Below are 24,098 nucleotides of genomic sequence, written 5' to 3'. Positions count from 1 at the left end.
CATTTTGGGGGAGCTTTTTTAGCATAAAAGCAAAAGCATTAAAATAAATCTATAACCACAAAAGACTCATAAAACACTTGAAACTACTCTGCCCTTTATGTCACATCAGAACACTTCTCCAACCAAAAAAAAATAAAAAATCCTCTGAAAAGCGTTGTTAAACAAGGTCAATAAGTTTTAGAGAATAGGGACATCATTTTTAGGGACAAACTTTTGAGCAATTTCTTCATATCCAGCAACTTGAAAAAGTATCTCTCAGAGGTTCGTTATTTTAATTTACATATTCCCTAAATCTTCTCAGCAACCAAACAGACAATGAGAAGGCATATAAATGTATCTTATAGTATATCCAGAGATGCAAGAGTGTCTAAATGATTGATACCTAAATCAAGTACAATCAAGGGGCATCATGGCAAAACCTCATTAATAACTGGCAAACACAACAAAGTGAATTTACGGATTAACAAGAAATGATGGCAATTTCAAATTATCAAGTTAGTGCAAAACCAAAAAGCTTCTACTTAGTAGAAGCCATCAACAACCATGACATGAATCCCTCGGTCACATTATACAAAATCTCAACTAAGCCAAATTATTGTATCCAGGGCAGTTTAAAAGGGAAAGGAATCCCAAATGTTAAGTCTCTCCACCCTCAACAAACTATGGGAAATAAACACATGAACTTAGCCCCTCAGTGCCAAAACTCTAAGCTCAATCTGAAACTCATGAACATCTAATCAAAACATCTTATTCAGCCTCAATTCAATAAGCCAAACACAACCCACTAAACTTTACAACATCAAAAAATCCATAATCCAAGACAATCATATCCGTACACTCACATTCAGCATATAAATGAAAATTCAATGAATCAAACCCAACGCAAACATAAATAACAATATAAACTTATAACATTGCAGCATATTTATTTCAATTTTTTCCCTCTCGGACCTGTGCTCCATGGTGATGCTCTCAATGAGGGACTGCTTGACGAGCTGCTTGAGTTGCGGAGAGAGCTTGGCCCAGTGGCCAGTGATCTTCTTGCGCAGCAGCACCGCGGCGAGCTGGCGCACGTTGGGGGTCTTGGCTGTGCGGAGATGCTGCGCCAGCGCAGGCACCACCTGGGGGTCCTTCGCCAGCCGCTTTATCTGCTCCTCAGCCTGCCGCCTCGCGTCGTTGTCCGGCATCAAGAATTGTATCAGCAACAGCTCCAACGACTGCGCCATTGCCCTCTCTGTCTCGCTCTCTCTCTCTCTCTCTCTCTCTCCGTGAATTGTTATTTCAAAAGGGTGACTGCTTGTGATGATGGAGGCTGGTGCCGTGTGTTGTGACTCACCGACGTGTGAGGGTTTTTGGGTTTTGCTTTGCTTTGTATTTAAGGGAGAGGAAGTGGGGTTTTATTGTAGCGTATATGACAGGTTTTCTTGGAGTTTGAGAACACAATATGTCTACGTACGTGTACTATAAAATTAGGGTCAAGTTTAGCTCGCGTTTAAGCCATGAGTGTAAAACTATATAAGTTAACTGTAACTTGATTTATTTAATTAAATATATTAAACTTTTTAAGCTTAACCCTATAATTTTGTATTAACTTTATGTCGAATCTACGAATCAAATAAAAAATTACCAGTTATTATGTCGCATGTCGGATTTGAATCGTGACGAAACATAGGTATAAGATTATATATGTCAACTATAACCCGATCAATTTAATTAAACGGATCAAACTCTTCAACTCTAACCTTTAATTTTGAGTTGAATTCGTATCGAATTTATAAACCGTATCAAAAGTTGTCGGACCTAATATATACAGTGTAGTTAAGAGAGAGCCAAAGAGGCATGCCTGGGACTCACGTGGGTTTGGTCACAGTTACAAGGGCAAAACAGGAATCCAGAGTTATATTTTTGTTTTTACTATTTTTTTGGCAAAGAAAAAACATTCACGTCATTCCTAAAAAGAATTTTGAAAAAAAAAAAGTGCACATTAATAGATTGTAGCTTTATGTTGTCTAAAAATTTGACAAAGTGGCATTTTATGGTGTTAAAGTTGTGACAAGCCACATGGTAGCTAAATGATACATTGATACCTGGTCACAAATAGTGGGTCGGATTAAAAAATATCCTGTGGACGCAAGTGGTGGGTCGAATCTAAGGGTTTGTTTGGTAATGGGGATGGGGATGGGCCAAATACTGTTCATCACCATTTCCCAAAAAAATCAACATCAAAACATTCTAACTTTTTCACTTTTAATATCAACTCATTCACTTTTTATTATTATTCAAATAAAAAAATCACTACAAAACAAAATTTTTCACTTTTTCATACCACTTTTTCATTTTTTTTTATACCAAACATTCTTACTTTTTTTCACATCAATCTACATCAACTACAGTGTTTAGGCCATCCCATTTGCCAAACACCCCCTAAAGATTGGCCTTAAAAAATTGCTAACAATTAAGGGTTGGACGGTTAGCGGTTTTAAGAATAGGAAAAAGTGGTTAATAACAGCTAACCGCCTATCCTTATATATAATAATATAAATATATATTTTATATTTTATGTTAAAAATATAACATTAAAACGACCTTGTTTTGGTGTTTAAACACCAAAACGGTGTCGTTTTAAATACGAGTTAAGAATATGGTTTCATCATATTCATTATTTTTTGGAACACTTTGACCCAAAACTATTTAAAATAAGTCCAAAAAATAGGCACAGTGAGATCCAAAACACCTCAAAAAGCCTAAAACCCCATATAAAAGTTTGAATAACCACTAACCACCAAAGCGGAGCGATTACGGTTATTAAAATTCAATAACCGCCTTAAGTGGTTACGGTTAGCGGTTTTAGCCAATAACCCTTAACTTCTAACCGCAACTACTTGTATACCCTTGCTATGCCAAATCTTTTTACTAGTCGATCAGGAGCTCTTCCCCCATGATAATTGATATTCGGCATTCTACACTGAACCGATGACATCGATTCACTCATCAATGATTTTTCAAGTCTGCAATTTACCACAATATTTTTATATGTCTTAAGGTGCGTTTAGGATTACGATTTCACAAGAATAATCTGCGTTTTTAAAAGATATCACAAAACATAAGGCGTTTGACATTGCTATTTAAAAAGCACTTAATCTAAAATATGAAAATAAAATAAAATGCGATTTCTATAAACAGGCTATAAGGTGCTTATTTGAAAAGGCGTGAATTTAAACTAAAATCATGATTTCGCATAACAAATATTTAATAAAAATAAAAAAAATAAAAAAACTTTTTAACATGTTTTACCAAATGCTTTTACGATTTTAAAAAGTAACAATTTCAAAAATACAATTTTTAAAATTATACTTATTAAAATTACAATTTCAAACGAACCCTTAGTTAATGAAGTGCTATAGACTCTTAGATTGTTTTAAGAAGTACATGTATTGTGTTTTTAGAGCTTAATGCAAACCCTTTTAAATGGTCTTCCCTTTTTCATAACGTGTTTAGAATTACTTACTTTGAAAAAAGTAAAACAACAATCGACCAAAAAGTAATATTAAAATAAAAAAAAATAAAAAAAAAAAACCATTGACAATTGGCAATGATATATATATAAAAAAAAATCCAAACTTATTTGCGACGACATGTCGTTGTTGATTATAACATATTAGCAATAATGTTGAAGTCCGAAGAAAATCATAATTAAATGAAAAAAGAAAAAAAAATCAAAAAAAAAAAAAAATAGACACAAATAATTGTACGTGATTCGGTTTATAACTTACGTTTATAGGATAAAGCCCTAAGGATTACATTTGCTCTCATTCAATTGATTGTTTGGCAATACAAGAGATCCTTAAAAATAAGGAGATATCAAATTAAATCAGATTTGAATAAAATACAATAAAACAAAACAAAATCACATAATATTTTTTTTTTTTTTCTAATAAAAATCACATAATATGAATACATTCAATTACAATCTAAACCAAATCTTATAATATTGCCAACACCCCCCTCACACTCAAGATAGAAGGATTCTGAAAACTTGAGTTTGGAATATATATTTTGGAGATGGCAATGGTTGACAATAATGATTGGATGCGGTCGGAGATGGTAATCAAAGATGCACGTTCACTAACAATGGGCCAAAATGAAAGCCAACAAAAAGCTGAAATAGGTCAGGGTTTTAAATAATAGGGAAAATTACAGTTTACCCCCTCAAAGTTGACAGCGTTTTTCAATTCGAACACCAAAGTTTCAATTTTTGCAATTCACCCCCTCAAAGTTCCAAATTTTTGCAATTTGACCAATTTTATCCAAAACTTCCCATATTGCCCCTAATTTTTATTTTTTTATTTTTTATAAAAAAATTTTAAAAAAATTCGTGGTGGCCGTAGCCACCCCTTTGGTCACCTGGTCATTTGTGCACCCCCAAATTTGTTTTCGTTTTCATAAAAAATAAAAAAATAAAAAAAAAATCAGGGGCAATATGGGAATTTTGGGATGATATTGGTCGAATTGAAAAAAATTAGAACTTTGTGAGGGTGGATTGCAAAAATTGAAACTTTGATGTTCGAATTGAAAAACGCTGTCAACTTTGGGGGGGTAAACTGTAATTTTCCCTAAATAATATCTCAAAGGCCAAATAAAAATGAGCTAACTATGGGTCATATATGAGAGCCAATTGTGGGGTTAAATAGGTATGGCTTTTAAACAAAATCACAAAGGCCAAAAACATTGGGTCAACAAATGGCCAAAAATCGGTCTGGATCAACTAAGGTCAACGATGGTAATCGGAGATGCGCGTTCAATAACAATGGGCCAAAATGATAGCCAACAAATGATTTTAAATAAAAGCCAACAAAGGGTTGAAGTAGGTTAGGGTTTTAAACAATATCTCAAAGGACAAGCAAAAATGAGTAAAATATGGGCCCTATATGAGCCAATTATGGGCTTAAATATGTATGGGTTTTAAATAATACCGCAAATGCCAAAAACATTAGGTTAACAAAGGACCAAAAATCAATTTGGATCAACAAATGACAAATAATAGACCAAATAATGATTGGGCCAACAAAGGGCCGAAAGATAGGAAACTTTGCATCTTTTGATTTTTTTTTTTTATCTGCTTCTTTTCTTTGTTTTTTTTTCTATTACTTTTCAACTCTTTTTTTTTTTGTTTTTTTCAAAACGCATCATTCTGTTTTTTTTAGAAGCAAAACGCATAATTCTGATTCTGAATGCATACCACCATTTTTATTTTTTAAACAAAAAAAGACGACTTATTTCCTCAACCACCGAAACAATTTCTTCTGAACAGTGATCATATTGGCATGTAGAGACGTCCTCGCTACTCACCGATGGCCTAGGTGCTGGCGTGATATGAAGCGGCCTTGGCGGAGATCGGTTGCAGCTGACTGGTAACAGTTGGAGGAAGATCACTACAAGCGGATGATGATTGCCGGAGATGGTGTTGGTTTCACCCAGGGACGGAGCTAGCTTTGAGTTTGGGAGACTAAGAGCTAAAATTTTTTTAAAGAAGGATTGATTGGCAAAAAATACTTTAAATTATTATTATTTTTTTTACCTTAAAACTTTTTTTTTTTTTTTTTAATCTTAAAAATGTTTTTTTCTTGTATTTTGGGGGGACTAAGGCCACTACCAGTCTCCCCTAAATCCGTCCCAGATTCCACCGTCGATCTAGACGTGAGTAATTTTTCTTTTTTAAGCGGAAGACAATAAAGCAGGAAAAAAAAAAAAATCATAGCACCACTTGATCCAATTCTAGCATTAGTCTATGCCCTAATACCATATATATATATATATATATATATATATATATATATATAAAGAAATAAAATAGCAAAATAAAAATAAGAAGAAAAATTCACATACCTTTTACTATAACTTTAAATGTCCTCCATCGGTATGGGACCAAGGCGACTACCAGTCCACCCTAAATCCGTCTCTGATTCCACCGTCGATTTACCTTGAGATTTAAGCTCTCTTACTAGACATGATTAATTTTTTTTTTTTTTTATCTTAAAAAATAAAAAAAAAAAAAATCACAGGACCACTTGATCCAATACTAGCATTAACATATTGCCCTAATACCATGAAAAAAAAATCATAATTAAATAAAATAGTGGAAAATATATATATAAGTCCACATACTTTTCTCAATCTATAACTCAATTAACAATGTCTTTCTCAAAAAAAAAACCTTTCAATTGAGACAATGTCCCTCTAAACTACCAAAAAATTGACAATGTCCCCCGAGACCAATAAAAAGACAAAAATAACCCTATATGTTTTTTAATAACACAAAAATAATCTAATAAATTCGGAAAAAAAAAGCGATTTTTTTTTTAAAAATTTCCACACACTAGTGTCAAACTTATCGGCATCTCAATAGTACATTACGCTTACGCACTTCTTTTCATTACATTGCAAATCTCTTTTTGTTTTTTTTTTTTCAATCAGATCTCCATCACATTTGGTATCTTCTCTTTCAAGCACTCCAACTCCGACCATTCTTCTTGCTTATCTTCCTCTATTTTCTCTGGTCGAATCTTGCTCTCACTTTAAAAAAAAAAAACATTATCTTTCGATCCCTTACTCTTCAAAATCATTACAAACAACTGAAACAAGGTAAGATGCTTACTTGAGATGCGGCAGAACACGATGGGGGGTTTGTTAAACAACACAAACACCCCCACACACTCTTCACTTAAATAAATAAATAATAATAATAATAATTAGTACAAAAAAGTAAAAAATTAGTATTGAAAAGTGAAAAAGTTTTGTTTTGTAGTGATTTTTTATTTGTATAATAGTAAAAAATGAATGATGTAATATAAAAAATGAATGATATGATATAAAAGTGAGAATGTTTTGATGTAGATTTATTTTAAGAATGAAGTGAATAGTATTTAGAGGTGGCGGTGTTGTTTGCCAAACAACCTCGATGAAGACAACCGTGCGTGAAATTAAGGAGTGGCCCAACGTCAATAAGATAATCGAGAAAGCATAGAGGCAAAGAGAAATAAAAAAGAAGAGAATGTACGAGGGTTTGGATCTATTTTGTGTGGGTATGTATGGAATTTCGTTGTTCATTGAGGTTAATTTTGGTAACTAACGCTTATCATCACTATTGTGCAAAAACACTACTTCACTTTAAAATCGTGCATTTTCAAATAAGCATCACTTCACATGCCGAAAGAAATATCGTGGTTTTTTCATGTTTTTAAATGACTGCTTTTTTAAATGCAATCCCCAAATGGTTCTAATTTTGCGATTTTGATTAAAATCGTGTGTTTGGCCTGTGAGATCGTAATGCCAAACGCACCCTTAGAGCATGATTCAAAAAGAGATTTTTATGTGTTTTTTGGCCATTTTTAGAATGAAAAAAGTCAAATAAATATTTGTGAAATGCTAGGTGTTCTGCTAGTGTTCTCTTAATGTCTTTCTAATTGTGATGTGACTTTTAAAATCATTAATAGATTAAAAGTTAATAATGATAATCTCTAAATATTGACTTTTAATCTATTGATGATTTTAAAAGCCACATCATAATTAGGAGAACACTAGAAGAACACCTAGCATTTCCCTAAATATTTTTAGAATTTTTTATCAAACATCTCATATTTTTGTTTGACACATATTTTGAGGGATTCGAATCCCTGAAATCCTGAGGGGATTCCAGATTCTGGAATTAGGGGATTCTGGCCATCCATTTTAATCCAAAGGCCAGGATCCCTCCACATGTCCCACTAACTTAAAAAACCTTTAAAATAATAAAATAATATTTAAAATTTAAAAAGTAGTTATAAAAGAAAATAATAAAATAATATTTAAAATTTAAAAAGTAGTTATAAAAGAAAATAATAAAATAATTTTTTTTTTTTTTAAAAAAGAAGAAAATACTTTGGGTGGCCGGCCACCCCAATTTTACCATATGGGGTGGCCGGCAACCCGAAGGTTGGGGATGACTGATTCACCCCCAATGGCCAAATGCCAATCCCAACCGCTATTTGGGCGTGACCGAAGCCACCACCATGGCTCTTGAGGTGGATTGTCCACCTAAGGGCCATGGTGGTAGTTTCGGCCACCCCTAACCGATGGTTGGGGGTGGATTGCCAAAAATGAGGTGGCCGGCTACCCCAATTTTGCCTTAGACCCCAAGTATTTTATTATTTTTTGTTTTAAAATTTTATTATTTTCTTTTATAATTACTTTTTAAATTTTAAATATTATTTTATTATTTTAAAGTTTTTTTAAGTTAATGGGACACGTGGCGGGATCTAGCCTTTGGATGAAAATGGATGCCCAGGATCCTCTAATTTCATAATCTGGATCCCTCTTAGGATTTCAGGGGATCCTAATCCTATTTTGAGTATTAAAAGTATTTTTTAAGCTCTTTAGCGCAATCTTTAGAATATGTTTAGGACTGCATTGGGAAATAGGACTTTTGTTTATAGAATAAAAATGGTTCACGTTAATAATTTTTTTTTCCATATCATTTTACAAACTCAAATAGACCAACCATTAGATTTGTGGAGTCTACCATTGGATTTGTGTGGGTCCACTTAAATCCACAAATCTAATAATTGATTTATAAGATGAGATGAAAAAATATATGAGAAAAATATTAACATGAATCATTTCTCTTTATAAAAAAAACCAGAGTTTTTTTTTTAGAAAAAAATTGTTAAATACCTTTTTGCCCCATGTGGTTTAACAATTTTATTTTTCGTCCCTTAAGGTTTAGTTTTTATCCCTTCCGTCTAAATTCCATTCAAAATTTGACAGAAAGTCATGTTAGCACTATTAAACAATCGACATGTGTCCATATATTAATTAAAAATACAAAATAAAAATTTTAAATTTTTTTTTTTTTTTTTAAAAAAAAAAACAGGAGAAAGGGGGGTGGCTCTTTGGGACAACATGGGGTGGCTAGCCACCCCCATTTTGCCCTTAGGGGTGGACAGCTACCCCCATGGGGGTGGCTGAAGCCACCCCTTGCCAGTTTAGGGTGACTTGGCCACCCTCGTTTGGCTTGGGGTGGTTTCAGCCACCCCACTCCAGATCGGTTTGTCTAGAAGGCTACCCCATTTTGCCCTTAGGGGTGGATGACTACCCCCATGGGGGTGGCTGAAGCCTCCCCTTGCCAGTTTGGCTTGGAGTGGTTTTGGCCACCCTACCCCAGATCGGTTTGTCTGGTTTGTCTGAAAGTGGCCGAACCACTCTCATGGTCCTTAGGGATGGCTTGGCTACCCAAAGGGCCAACCCTAAATTCTCGACTATTCCTTGGAGAAACTTCAAACCCAACCCCTATTTCCAATCATTTTCAACCGAGTTTTCTTCTACTTCTTGTCTAATCCCATCTTCTTGATCAAATCTTTTACAAATAATATATTATTTCTTATATTATCAGCGTGGGAGTTTTGCTGCAAGAACGTAAATCTGGACAACTAAAAATTGATGTCTATATCTGTAAGGAGATCTTCAATGTTGGTGCCAATGGTGGTGGGATCCATGTCAGACAAGACGATGGAACGCAGCACAGAGAGGATAGATAATGCAAGTGGTGGTGGATGTAAAAGGTATTTTGCAAAGGCAAAGCAGCTGATCTTACATGCCCTTACAAATGTCGGGAAGCAACTCCACAGAAGAAGGAATAAAAAGATCTCATCTTCTTTAAATTGGAGGTGGCCCAACCACCCCCAATCTGTAAAGCCACCCTCATGGGGTGGCTGGCCACCCATGCTGTCCAAAGGGTTGGCTCAAGCCATCCTTTTTCTCTGTATTTTACATATATATTTTCTCTATAATTTTATAATATTTTTAAGGGAAAAGTCTATATAACCCCCTCAAACTACCACTCAATTGACAATGTCCTCCTCAAACTACTACTGAATTGACAATGTCCCCCACCAAACTTTCAATTGTGACAATGTTCCCCCCCCAAACTACCAAAAATTATTAATGTTCACCCCATGACTAAATTACCCTTAGTAAAATTAATATAGAAAAAAAAAACTAAAACTTCTAGAAAAAGCTAAAACTAAATCAATTTTATAAGAAAAAAATTAAAAAAAAAAATTGATTTTTTTTATAAAAACTGAAAATTTTCGTTTATTTTTTTAAAAAATTTTTGTTTTATAATTTTATTTAAATAAAAATTTACGTTTTAAAGAATAAAATTTTCGTTTAATAAAATGAAATTTTTTGTTTTTTAAAACTAAATAAAAAAATAGTTTTTTTTTTTAATAAAAATTTCCGTTTAAAAAAAAAATTAAAAATTTTTGTTTAAATTTTTTTTTAAAAAAAATATTATCTTTAAATTAAAATTTTTCGTTTTTTAAAAAAAATCAATTTTTTTTTTGAATTTTTAGGGGTATTGTTGTCTTATTGAGAAATCTATAGGGGCATTTTTGTCTTATTGCTAGTCTTAGGGGGAACATTGACAATGTTTTGGTAGTTTAGGGACATGTCACAATTAAAGAGGACATCATTAATCGGCCATAGTTTATGGGTATGGACTTTATCCTTATTTTTTAATTTTAAAATTTTAATTTTGTATTTTTAATTAATATATAGAAAAACTAAACTGATGGCAAAAAATAAAATTGTTAATCCACATGGGACAAAAATGTACTTAACCATAGAAAAAAAAAAAGTCTTATTTTTCAAGCTTTGACCAAAACACATTTTGGGATTTTTTAGAGAGGAAAAGTGTTTTTTAGTTTTTTGCCAAACATACTGAGTAGGTGTTTGTTAACATTTTTCCTTCCCTTCCTTTTCTCTTAATACTATTCACTTTCGCTTTTCCAAAAAAATCAACATTAAAATATTTTCATTTTTTATATTATATAATTTATTTTTTACTACTATTTAAATAAAAAAATTACTACAAAATAAAACTTTTCAATTTTTCAAGAGTCAATACTACTTTTTCACTTTTTTATACCATATATTATTCTCAATTTGTTTTCTTTTTTTCTTTAATGTAAGTCATGAACAGTAACCAGGAAGGGAATGGGGTCAGTGGTTAAGAAACAAGGCCTAATTTCCATTAAGAAAAAGCCGAGAAAGGAAAAAAAAATAATATTATGTTTCAATTTTGACTGCGATGAACCCATAAAGATCCGAAATCCGGACCGACCCGATACAATAAGTCAATAAGCGGACTGAAAAGATTTCGATTCGAACAAAACCAAAACAAGTAAGCATGCTTTGGTGATCTCTATCTGCTTCTGTGTCAGATGTGAAGCTTGGAAATGAAGAAACGCACCGTTTACGCGTGGGGAGTAGCGATCCTTTGCTTCGTTGTGCTGATGATTGTGACCCCAGCCATTCCTCAGTCTGAAGCTTACCACGATTTTGCTGACAAACGCGAATTCTTCGGTAATATGCCCTTTTTTTTAGGGTTCCTCATTCACCCTCTCGATCTCTCTTGAAAGCAACACACACACACACACACACATATATATATATATATAGATATCAAGAAGTTGTATGTATAGGCTGTGATGCATGTTTTACCATTTTGAAAGTTTGATCCAGTTGGAAGTGGAATTGATTTGTTAAATTTTTGACTGCATGAATTCGCTTATTTTGAGGGTTTTTTTTTTTAATAAAATATTATGAATACTGTTAGCATAATTATTTGGTAAAAAGAAGTATATTTTTGTATTGGTAAGTTAGATATGCAATCAGTGAGTTTTGAGGCCATGTTTTTGAAAAGAAGCATTGGATCGGGAATAAGTTCCTGGGAGGAATAAATTCGATCCGAGAAAGTCCTGTTACTAGCTATTATCAATATATGATCAAATTCAATAAGGTCATGGCTGAATTCGAGGATTGTTAGGAAGAAGCAATTTTTGGTCAATTCAACCAAATCAACACATGCGAGAGAGATGGAGAGTCCGTGGATCGTCTCTTAGTGCAATACCCTATCCGGTTGTGAGAGATTTTTGCTCTTTTTTTTTTTTTTTTTTTTTTCTTCTTCTTTCTGTTTGGTGTTAGTTGGGTGCTTCTTCAAACTGCAAAAGGGATCTGGGGGAGGTGGCATGAAGAGTTTGGGGATAAAGAAAGGAGAGTAACTTGGTGTACTGTGCCATGGCATTTGGGGTGAAGTATTTGGTTTGGACTTGGGACATAATAGGCGAGCTTTTGACATGGGATAGAATGGTCTCTGCATTATACTAGGGTTTATCTTTGAGGAGGGCTATGGATTCACTTGCAGGAGTGGTTTTTCCCTACTCCACTTCTTTTCTGGATTTTTAGACTTTTATTAAGTGTTGGTAGTTGCTATCCCTTTAGGGGGTCGCTTCTTGTAAACTGCCTGTGTAAATGGGCTGCATCATCTTTGGTCCTTTTAATAAATTTTGTACTTATCAACAGAAAAACAAAAAAATAAGAAGTTTGAATTCATGTTTAACATTGAAACTTCTAGCTCTATCAGAGCTTGGGTGTTTGCAAGGTGCAGTTGAAAGAGGTGATAATAAAAAGCTTTAGGGCTCAAGAAGAAATTTTGGGCTATTATAAAAGGCATATATTTAGCCTGAGGTGTACTTGTTTTATATTTTTATGCATTTTGTATCTTGGCCTTTGAGATTCACTAGTATCCTAAAAGAGGTCGACTTATCCAGTCGAGTTGATGCCCTGCCCATTGACACTCACAAGTGTCCTGGGAGAGTTGGAGGCGTTGACTTAGTTGAGGCATAGCCCTCTATATTGGCGTGACTTTGTTCAGCTACTACTTTAAGCCAGTGATTATGCTCACTAAGCAGTAAACAGTGTGAGTCAAGACACCAACCATGACTAAGCTACCAAACTGTCAAAGAGTTGTAAAATAAAACTGGGCAGTATCTATGTGTTGAGCAGGTCGGCTGGTTACCTAGCAGTTGTGTTATGATTGACATGTTAATCTAACTAATCATTTAGCTGATATGCATGGTTCTATCTACATGCTCATGTTTTCTTGACTTTTTAGAATTTTGAAATATAAAGTGGGGCAGTGGGTGAGGATGATAATGCATGTTCTTGGCGAAACCCCTTGCCCCTGGTGTGCTTCATGAGTTGTTTAGTCTTTTAATTGTGCCTATCATTCAACTTGAGCAGTATTGAAGTTTCTCATTTTACAACTGACAGGCTTCTTTATGATATTTCAGGTATCCCTAATACACTTAATGTGGTTTCAAATTTTCCTTTCCTTGTTATTGGTGTCATAGGGCTTGTGCTTTGCTATCATGGGAATTATTTCAGGCTGAGGTAATGTGGTTTCTGTAACTATCATTCTGATATAAGCCCTACATGAAGATTATTGTGATTACTGATCATGGTTCAATATTTGCATCAAAAGCTTGCAAGGAGAGCTTTGTGGTTGGACATTTTTCTACATTGGTGTTGCTGCCGTTGCTTTTGGATCTGCATATTATCATCTCAAGCCAAATGATGCTCGTCTTGTGTGGGATCGCTTGCCGGTGAGTGCTTTGTGATGAAAGACAATTTAATTCCACAGAATCTCAACTGTTATTCTAAAATTGTTTATATGGTATTGTTTTACCTCTGACATATTAGCTGTTTATGACAAACACAGATGACTATTGCATTCACATCAATAATCTCGATTTTTATCATTGAAAGGATTGATGAAAGGAAGGGGACAATCTCCATCATACCACTACTTACGGCAGGCATAATAAGCATTTTCTATTGGAGGTAAGCACTTTATTTCTTTGTTGTAAGCACTATATGGTTTGATTCCTGATGGTGGACATAGACTTTTTCAATGCTAGGGATGGAAGTCTTTTGCCTACATTGCTAAATGACTTGTGTTCTATACTAAAATGCTTTAGAATTTTGACAATTATTCTGTAATTTATTGCTTAGGCAAGTGGGGGGCTAGTCAGGTGTTAAACCATTATGAGGCTTGGAATTTGACCGTAAAATCACTTGCTGGAATTGCTATATGAGGTTAACTTTAGACTATTTAAAGAGACATCTTGGTGACTGCACTGTCACTTTGGATAGGATTGGTTTAACCACCTCATAATAACAAACGGTCTAGATTCTTTTTGGGGTAATCCAATTTTTATACAATTTTATTATCTATCAGAAAAATGAGACATGGTCTAGAGGCTTTTGTTCTGCATTGTCACTGAATAAAGTACTGGAACTATTTTTGGCAGGTTTTTTGATGACCTCCGCCCATACGCTCTCGTCCAGTTTGTTCCTTGCATTGCCATTCCTGTGATGGCTATCTTATTGCCTCCAATGTATACACATTCCACGTACTGGCTTTGGGCTGCAGGTTTGTGTTTTTCAACAAGTGTTTCCTTTTTTATATGCTTAAAATATCTTTATCTTGTGCTATGATGAGTATGACACTAATTCTTTACACGCAGGATTTTATCTTTTAGCTAAAGTGGAAGAAGCAGCAGATAAAGTGATTTACGAATGGACTCATCATATTGTCAGTGGGCACACTCTTAAGCATTTGTGTGCTGCCATGGTTCCTGTGTTCTTGACACTTATGCTTGCAAAGAGGAGTATTGAACCAGAGAGGTAATTTTAACTTTTGTCTTAACCTCCTGTTGCTTACTATAAACTGAATATCTGATTTCATTATGTAGATATATGGAAGTCCTTGCTAAAGAATTGTCTAGAATTTGGTTAATTATACCTGACTTTCTTGATTATGCATGCATAATCGGATGCCTCCTGGGAATTTAATGATTTTATAATTACATGCAAGATTTCTCTTTTTCTAAACTAGATGTCCATACCATAATTATTATCTACCCTATATTCCAAGGGAACATCCTTTTCATGTTTGTAGCTCCCCACCCAGGGGTGGAACCACCCCTGCCTTTGGGGGGTCCCGGGGCCCCACAAAATTTTAGAAATGCCACGAAATTAAAAATTTCTTCTACATTTTATGTATTTTTATGAAGTGGGCGCCCCAAAATTAATTTTTACCTCCATTTTTAATTTTTTTTTTGTCCCTCCCTTTCCTAATTTCTAGTTCCACCCCTGGCCACACCCTGTTAGATTCTAATTACAACAATTCTCGTTAGAAACAAAAGGTTGATGATGGAATAAATTACTTATCAATTCATTGGACAAATTATTTTCACTTTAGCGAACTGTCTAGTAAATTTTTCCCCACATCTCTTCATTTAGTGTTATAATGAATATGCCTCTCCCTTAAGTATAAAAGAATTGCTCTCTCTTCTAGTAACTGCCCCATCCAATGTCTCACTCTTTTTGTATTTTGTTTTTCTCTTCTTTTTGATTAGTAAAAGTGGACAATTCTAATTTCTCCAATTTCGAGGGCATGCGTGCATCTCACTTTCCCAACTTTTTCCAACTTCTTCTGCCTTGTGGTTAGTGGCGCCCCAAAGTATCCAAAATGTTTTTTCTATCCCTTAGAAATTCAACAATATTATGGAGTCTCTTCAATAAAAATGCTACGTTACCCCACTGTTTTGCAGACTATAAAATGGTCTCCTATTGGCAAATGAGATTACCGGTATATGTATTTATGTATGTATGTGTGTGTGTGTATATATATCACAAAGAAGGACACCAAGTTAGTTTATGTATTAAGCACATGCATTTGAATTCCTAGTTAATCCTTGTTCTAATAAAATGTTTTATTTCCATTTATAACTCAATTGCAGTAGTTATTGATTTAAAGGACTAAAGTCCTAATTGGATGAATATAAAGTTAAAATGTATTAACTTAGAGCTTGTTGAATAAATTTTAATATGATTCTTGCAATCTTTCATATACTCCTAAAAAGATGATAATTAAATCAATTAGATAAAAGTATCAACAAACACTTGTCAAAAAAAAAAAAGTATCAACAATTTTTTTTTTTTTTGATAAGTATAAAAGTATCAACGATACTTGATTAAGGTTCCATTTGTTTCAACGTAAAGCACTTCCGTAAAACATTTTCAGTATTTTCGATTGCTTGGCTGTACTTAGAAAACTCAGTCAACTCAAAAACATTTTCGGTCAACCATAAATTCTTAAAATGGTTTATGTTTTTTAGGACATTTTCCGCTTATAACTCTTCTCTTCAAACTCCCCACCACATCATGGCACATAACAAACTCCACCCTTCTCCCATTGACAACAACCACTACCAGAGCCACCCCTACCAATGCTGCCCTCGAGGGAGTGACAATGTTTTTAACGGGAACCAAACAACAGAAATTGTTTTCAGGAAGGCATTTTGAAGGTGGCAACCGAACACCAAAAAATCAGTAATTTTTTTTTGAAAAATGTTTTCAATTGAAAACGTTTTATGTTAGAAAATATTTAATGTCAAAACAAATAGAGCCTAAATTATTAAAACAAATATTTCTTCATTCTTATTTTGAAATTTTCTGAATTTTCCACCAAGTGTACAAAAGAAATGAAATAATCTTCCTTCCTGTTTATTTTTCATAAAAGAATAATATTCTTGAGATTTGGTTCCAAAATTTTCTATGAAGTTGCTACATTGACATAAAAAATTTACAATATTATGGATAAATGCATATAATATTTTCTTACAATGTCTCACCATCTGACCCCCTCAAAATAAAATATCCGTCTCCGCCACTGCTTCAGTTGCCCTATGATCATGCACCTTCATTCAGTTTAACATACTTTAAAAAGTTGCAATGAATGATGTCCCACCTGAATAATACCCATCAGGCATAATTGTCATGGTATCTATGGGACTGGGTGATATGATTGTTTCTTTTATTCTTAGGATGCTACTTACTGATAAAGTTTGGCAGCCATCCAAATTCTCAAAGTTGAGCAAAAGAAACCACATTCCTCAGTACACTATATTAGGCTGCTTTGGCAACTGTTGTTTTCTGAAGGATTTCTGTGGTTTGACTACTGCTGTATTATCCCCCCATGGTCTCTCTCTCTCTCTCTCTCTCACACACACACATGCATTTTCTGTGGCCCCTTAAATGCAGGCAAAGTCTGCTCCAGACATGGAGGGTTTCCTGGACCAAGGTCAAAGTGAATGGCTCCAGGGTGGAGACACTGGAGAGTTGCACTTCTTCATACTCAACCGTTCCGGTTGTCGAAACACATTGACTCCAGGGTGAAGAGCCAAACTTGTTCATACTCAATAGTTCCATTCATCAAATCACATTGAAAAAAAAAAAAAAAGACCACGCTAACCTTGTTATAAAACATTGGCTCAACACCAAAAAGTAATTACAGTTTTTAAAAAATTATTTCACCTTTATAGTTTGTATATAGCAAAATATATACTGTTATTTAACCTGCTTGGTGCAGTAGCGTGTTGAGTTCATATGTTGTTTTATGGAGGCATGCTAAAGCAAACCAAAATTTTAGTCTGCACTGTCTTGGGTCATATATCTGCAGCTGCAAAGGACTTCCAGTGTTCAGTTAAGTCTATAACAAGAGAAATGCTATTTTCCATCTTTTATTCATTTTGAAGATGGAAAAATAGCAGGTCTCTTATAATAATACATTATTGTAGAATGCATTAAAAGTGTTCATTGTCATGTGTACAAAAGTTCAACTAGTACAATACTTGTTGCTTCTGAGGTATGATGCACAAAATCATGAAATGTAGGGTTTAACAAATTTTTGGGCGCATCTTTCGAGGTTTTTATTTTTTTATTTTTTTTATTTAATGTTTGTTGTCACTGAATAGAGGATTCCTTTGGACATGTTTGATACACAAAACGGCTATTTCATTGAAAAAATAAATAGTTATTACTAGGAATCGAAAGAAAAATGGATTAGTTATTCATATTTCCGAGTTTGTTGACAACACATATATTCTCATTGGAATTAAATCAAAATTATTAAAATACTCACATTTAAAAAAAAAAGAAAAGAGGAAAACATTACTTTCCTCTCTTTAAATCATTTTGCAATTACATCTTTAAAGTTTAAAATTTCTTAATGACAGGCATCCAAGTTTAAAAGTTTACAATATCATTAATTCGCTAGGATTTCTGTTAAATTCTAGCAAAGGATGTGGAAATATTCTTGGTTTTCAAAGCAAAAGAAAATGGCTATTTAAACTCGAAAAAATAAGTATTTTTAAGTCAAATTTTAGTTAAAAAATGGCTGGGGCCTCATAAAAAAAACGAAAAAAAAAAGAAAAAGGCCAGCCCAAGGGTTAAGGGAGCTGAAGAATTTGTGTTATTCTATGAACTGTGAAATCAGGGGAGTGGTAGGCAGATATGTAGGGCATAGGAAGGTGAGAGTGCTGATTCGGTATACATCATCAAGAACGCTCTGAATTATTTTTAAGGTTAAATACTTTTTTGTCCATTGTGGTTTAATAACTTTATTTTTTGCCTCTTAGGTTTTAGTTTTTATCACGTGTGGTATCTCAGTTATTCATAAAGATGAAGATAGTATATTCGTCTAACTTCCGTCCAAACTAAAGTTGTTAAACTATATGAGGCAAAAGAGTATTTAACCATTACTTTTATGGGAAAGACCAAAGTACAAGTAGTATGCATTTGGAAAGATTGTGACAAGCATGTGGGCTAGGGACATAATCAAAATTTTCCATCGGAAAGGGCTAAAATATGAATGAAGGATCAAATATAATTTTGATACGGCCCAAACTTAGTTGTTTAGCCTAAAAATACATGTATATTTAACTATAAAAAATAAAAAATGAAAATTTAAAAGAAAAATTGAAAATTAAGGGTGGCCATGGCCGCCTTGGTCTATACATGGGTCCATCCTTGTATGGGTTGGATCTTAAGCTATCAACTAGGGTTTTGCTTCCATGGGACAATAGGGTGGGCTTGCAAATCGATTTAAATGAAAATTTTAGATGATGATAAATTGGGAATGACATGATATAACCTATTTTGGTGCTAATATCTCGCCCATTACTATTCCTTGGCTTTTCATACTAATTCAATAATCTCTCTCATGCTTCAGAAACTGGGGAACTGAAATGCATAGTATTTTACTATGTATTAAATAATTAAGTGATAAGCTAGACATCACATCTGGGGTGGTGGCGCAGTTGGCTAGCGCGTAGGTCTCATAGCTTCTGAGTGATCCTGAGGTCGAGAGTTCGAGCCTCTCTCACCCCAAAGAAATATTTTTTCACATATATTTTGTTTCCATGATTTTCTCTAATTTGTCTCTCATTCCTCTCTTTTTAAGCACCGCCAGCCCCACAGAAGCTCCTAATTGAGATTTCTTGCTTTGAAATTCTGTATGACTGAACTCAACCCGTTGTATCAGTTGAGTGGCTGTGTATGAGCAATTGTTATATTATTATGAATTATTAAAATTAATTTATTATTATTTTCTAAACCATGGATGGAGTAAACAATTTCTAAAGAGTTTTAGGATAAGCTTGCAATAATATATTTGAAAAAGTGGTAGTGGTATAATTGTTCGTGTGTGTTTGTAGCAAATTGCTTCTCTCCGATCTCCACCGATGAAATGCTCTACTCCAAGACCCTCACTCGAACAGCCTTATGTACCCTCTTGGAGCCATTACTCAACCATGTCCGGCCTCACATCCTATCCTATGCACCCATTTTCCGGTTCTTGACTGGCCACAACCTCTTAAAACTGGGCCAACAAGTGCATGCCCACATGGCCCTTCGTGGGGTCGAACCCAATGCCTTCCTCGCCGCCAAGATGGTCGCAATGTATGCGAACTCTGGCAATCTTAACTCGGCCATGGCTGTATTTCACATGATCAGTAGCCCAACTGCTCTTTTATATAATTCGATACTTCGGGCTTGTGCTCGGTATGGGTGTTTCGAGATGACCATTGGGATTTACTTTCGAATGCACTCTCTGGGAGTTAAGGGTGATAACTTTACGTTCCCCTTTGTGCTCAAGTCTTGCGCCGAGTTGTCGAGTCGTTGGATGGGAAAATGTGTTCATGGGCAGAGTTTGAGAATTGGGTTGGAGTTTGATATGTATGTTGGGACTTCTTTGATTGATATGTATGTGAAATGTGGTGAATTCGCAGATGCCCGCAAGCTGTTTGATAAAATGACTGTGAGAGATATTTCGTCCTGGAATGCTTTAATTGCGGGGTATATGAGGGAGGGGGAAATTCATGTTGCTGAGGATTTGTTTAGGACAATGCCGTGTAGAAATTGTTTCTTGGACTGCTATGATATCAGGGTATGCTCATAACAGGTTGGCTGACCAGGCGTTGCGTGTGTTTGAGATGTTGAAAGAAGATTCAGAGGTAAAGCCTAATTGGGTAACAATAATGAGTGTGCTTCCTGCGTGTGCAGATGCAGCTGCTCTTGAGTAAGGGAGACGGATTCATGACTTTGCCAATGGGCTTGGTTTGGGTTCGAATGCCTCTGTACAGACAGCACTTGTTGGAATGTATGCTAAATGTGGATGCCCTGCTGATGCGCGTCAATGTTTTGATAGTATAGGTCAACGTGAAAAGAATTTGGTGGCTTGGAATACTATGATAACTGCTTACACCTCTCATGGATGTGGAATGGAATGTGTATGGACTTTTGAGGAAATGATCAGAGCGGGCATTCAGCCTGATAACATCACATTTATAGGGTTATTATCTGGATGCAACCATTCAGGGCTTGTTGATGTTGGCTTAAATTAATTCAATTGTATGAACACAATATACTCTGTTGAGCCAAGAGTTGAACATTATACTTGCATTGTTGATCTTTTGGGTCGTGCCGGGCGCTTGGTGAAAGCAAAAGAGCTTATTGATAAAATGCCAATGCAAGCAGGACCAAGCGTATGGGGTGCGTTGTTGTTTGCTTGTCAAAGCCACCGCAATTTGGAAATTGCAGAAATTGCTGCTAGAAAGTTGTTTGTCTTGGAACCAGAAAATAGTGGGAATTATGCCCTGCTTTCAAATATGTATGCTGAAGTCGGCATGTGGAAGGAGGTGGACAATTTGAGAGCGCTTCTAAAATGTCGAGGCATGAAGAAAAGTCCTGGATGCAGTTGGATTTAGGTTAAATAGGAAAGCCCATTTGTTTCTTGGTAGAGATACACCTCACCCTCAAGTAAACGAAATTTATATGTTTTTAGAGGCATTGCCTAAGAGGATTTAAGGTGGCTGGTTACATACCTGATACTACTTTTGTTTTGCATGATGTTAGCCAAGAGGAGAAAGAATATAACCTCACCTGCAGCAAAAAGCTAGCCATTGCATTTGGGCTTTTAAATGCTAGTCCTGGATTAGTTCTCCGTGTGACCAAAAAACTTCGAATTTGTGGGATTGTCACACAGCCACCAAGTTCACCTCAAAAATTTATGGACGGGAGATAATTGTGAGAGATGTAAATCGATTCCATCAACTTAAAGATGGGTCTTGCTCCTGCGGAGATTATTGGTAATTAAAATAATAGGGCGCAAGGCAAGTCCTTAGGTTCTTATGCATTTTGTATTCCCCTGCTTCCTTGGTGATACGTTGAAGTGAAATTTTTCATCATCCTGCACTATATGTGAATATAAATTACAGCTGAATAAGCAAATTCAGCTGCTTGATGGGTATTGGGTATCTCTGTTCCAATTCAGTCAATGAGTAAGACAAAGATCACACTATTCTGCATCCACGGTAGCTAACCAGGTCTTTTCAATATGAAACACCTGAAGCAGCTACATTGAGGACTTCAATGAGATGTGATGCCCAAGTTAATCTACCAAATGAGACAGGAGGGTATGAAGGGTGGAATTCATCATCAGTTTCATTCTCTTCTGTAGATAGGTTTGGTATTTCTTCAGGCCCTATGGCATACATCCCTAAGTATGTTGAATTTAATTATATTGAAGGTTCTAATGACTAAAAGTATAGTAGTGGGAACTTCCCTTGGACAAAGAAGCTGGAGGTGCTCATCTGAATTATTGTCAAGTTTCTTATTTTCATAGATGTCATCCTGATTGTTGTTTGCCTACTTTGACTTTCAGGCCAATAACAAGAAAGTATTTTGGAACCACCCATTTCGCCCCAACCAAAGATAGGTCATTAATGCTACAATGAGTGGTTATGATGTTTTCGTTTTAATACCAACTTGAGGGGTAAAGAGTTACATATCAGGTAAGTTTTTTTGAAAAGCTCTTATGAGTTATGATTTTTAATTAATACTCTGTCTACTAGTTTCATTATCAGAACATGTTTTATGGTTTTGCCATCGTAGTTTTCAGTTATTCATAGTGTATGGTTTACTCATGTATGGTCAATTACATTGTTGATTTTGTGGGAATCCTTTTTTCCCTTTTCTTAGGTGCAAGATTTTTAGTTTCATTACTCGTTTTGGAAAATCTTCAATTACCACCAAAAAAGTGAAATTCCCAAAATATCCATGTCCAAATTCAAGGTATTTTTATAATTTTATAAATATCTTAAGGGTATTTTGGGAATTTTACTCATTAACCGTTTGATTAATGCTGAATTTTAATGGGAGGGTTGACATTGCAAACTTCTGACAGATGGTTATCCTAAATTGACACTTTTAAAGTTTAAAGTTATAATTATAAAAGTGATAAAAGATCAGGGATAGTAATTATAAAAGTGATGAAAGATCAGGGATAGTAAGTGAAGTTTTCTCCTTTTTTTTTGTAACATTAGTAAATTAAATTGTCTGTGGTTTACATTATAGGAGTTGACACTTTTGAATTTTGTTATCTTGCAGCTCTCTGCTCTAGTGCTTTTATTTGTCCAGGTATAATGTTGGTACGTAATTTCTCCCCTCGCTTCACTTATCCAAGATCAGATAATGAATCTATCACAGGTAATGTTTGCTTTATTGCTGACTTTTACAGCCTTTACTTTCATCTAAAGCATTTATGGTCTGCTTATTTAACAAAAAACATTTATGTTTGCTTTTGAGTTGAATTATAGGCAAACAAACCTGCTGCTTACTTAAGTGCCAATATGGAGTGGGCAGAACAATGGGAGATTCTGAGAGAACTAAGTTCTGATTATTGTCAGGCTGTTATATGTCATAACCAAAGAAAGTTGCCAAGTGAGTTTTGTTATTTGCATGTTTACTACACCAGATTCTTCAACAAGATAGCTAGGAGTGCTTGCAATGGTTTTCCAAAAGTCATGCACTAAATGTGTCATATTACTTAAGCTGCATCATTTAATCCCTATTCCTTTATGTTAGAGAATAAACATAGAAATTGATGCTTCTTGTAGTCCAAGATGAAAACTAGGTTTTTAACCAGTGAAGTCTTTCTCATGCGAAATCTGTGCTTCAACCCCTGATTTTAGGATCTATAGCAAACAGCCCCCCTCCTATATAAAATAGCCATGAATTTTTTTTTTTTGCACTCATGATTATTATGTAATATAGGCGCTCAACATTGAGCCTTCTTTTCCCCAATTGCCAAACTAGCTCGGCCATTCTTGTGCTTTCTTCCACCTCCCAGGATTTAAACTAAAGCTAAAACTATGATGAAGTTTTTGCTTCAATCACTTATTCACAACTAATAGAACAATCACCAACAACCCAATTAAAGCAATGCCGAAGTCTAGTAACGTTAAGAAGTGGTACTTTTTTGCCCATGCACAGGAGAAGAAAAGAGATTAAAGGAGAAAGAGAGAGAAGCATGGTGGGAACTTGTTTAAGAGTGGCACATCTTACATCTTTCTGATGAGACTTTCCCCCTCTACATTAACATGCTTAGCGCGCCACCCACACCCACCCCGCCCCCCAACTCCGCCTTTTTATTTAATTTAATTAATTAATTAATTTGTTTTAATCTTTTTAAGTTTTAGCTTATTTGTCTGTGTTTTCATGTGGGTTATTTTGAACGGACCTGAAACACGTCTTCATTTTATAGGACATGATATGACATCATTGGTAAAAGTTTAATAGAATGCAAATAGAGAAATAACTAGTGTTAATAATTTGCCCATATTTTTCCTATATTCTATTACAAATTTAATAGATCAACAATTAGATTTGTGAAATTTAAAATTGACTTATGTAGGATTCACATAAGTCCACAAATTTAATGGTTGATTTTGAAGATGATATAGGAAAAATATGGACAAAAATTTTGACACCAATTATTTCTCATAAAAATAGAACAAGTTATTTGATATGAGTGT

The 24,098-nt window shown here is 34.6% G+C and overlaps 2 protein-coding genes, 1 non-coding gene and 1 pseudogene across 5 annotated transcripts in view; 3 read left to right on the top strand and 1 right to left on the bottom strand.

Moving 5' to 3' along the window:
- Nucleotides 1-1,357, bottom strand: part of LOC132185162 (uncharacterized) — a 53,209-nt gene extending 51,852 nt beyond the window's left edge. For all 3 annotated transcript variants that reach the window (XM_059598981.1, XM_059598974.1, XM_059598979.1), the window contains exon 1: nt 952-1,357. In XM_059598981.1, the coding sequence (XP_059454964.1) occupies nt 952-1,226 (275 nt within the window). In that variant the 5' untranslated portion in view covers nt 1,227-1,357. The remainder of the gene's footprint in view (nt 1-951) is intronic.
- A 9,811-nt stretch (nt 1,358-11,168) lies between these two features.
- LOC132168032 (uncharacterized) lies at nt 11,169-17,380 on the top strand. Its single transcript, XM_059579099.1, has 7 exons — nt 11,169-11,400; nt 13,170-13,269; nt 13,361-13,481; nt 13,598-13,719; nt 14,190-14,311; nt 14,406-14,565; nt 16,987-17,380. The coding sequence occupies exons 1-7, from the start codon at nt 11,274-11,276 to the stop codon at nt 17,108-17,110; spliced, it is 876 nt and encodes a 291-aa protein (XP_059435082.1). The 5' UTR covers nt 11,169-11,273; the 3' UTR covers nt 17,111-17,380.
- A 1,648-nt stretch (nt 17,381-19,028) lies between these two features.
- TRNAM-CAU (transfer RNA methionine (anticodon CAU)) lies at nt 19,029-19,113 on the top strand. Its single transcript is given in 2 exon segments — nt 19,029-19,066; nt 19,078-19,113. It is a non-coding gene; the product is annotated as a tRNA-Met (tRNA).
- A 137-nt stretch (nt 19,114-19,250) lies between these two features.
- On the top strand, nt 19,251-23,269 carry LOC132166593 (pentatricopeptide repeat-containing protein At5g56310-like; annotated as a pseudogene).
- Nucleotides 23,270-24,098: the final 829 nt, after the last annotated feature.

Source organism: Corylus avellana, chromosome ca1 (genome assembly GCF_901000735.1).
Source record: "Corylus avellana chromosome ca1, CavTom2PMs-1.0".
NCBI classification, from domain to species: domain Eukaryota; kingdom Viridiplantae; phylum Streptophyta; class Magnoliopsida; order Fagales; family Betulaceae; genus Corylus; species Corylus avellana.
This window is presented reverse-complemented; position numbering and strand designations above follow the sequence as displayed.

What these genes read in the sequence shown, in the direction of transcription:
- LOC132168032 (XM_059579099.1), top strand. Translation starts at nt 11,274, where the DNA reads ATGAAGAAACGCACCGTTTACGCGTGGGGAGTAGCGATCCTTTGCTTC. An exon ending in TTGTGTGGGATCGCTTGCCG is followed by an intron (nt 13,482 to 13,597) that starts GTGAGTGCTTTG and finishes TGACAAACACAG; the next exon opens with ATGACTATTGCATTCACATC. An exon ending in AGGAGTATTGAACCAGAGAG is followed by an intron (nt 14,566 to 16,986) that starts GTAATTTTAACT and finishes CCTTAAATGCAG; the next exon opens with GCAAAGTCTGCTCCAGACAT.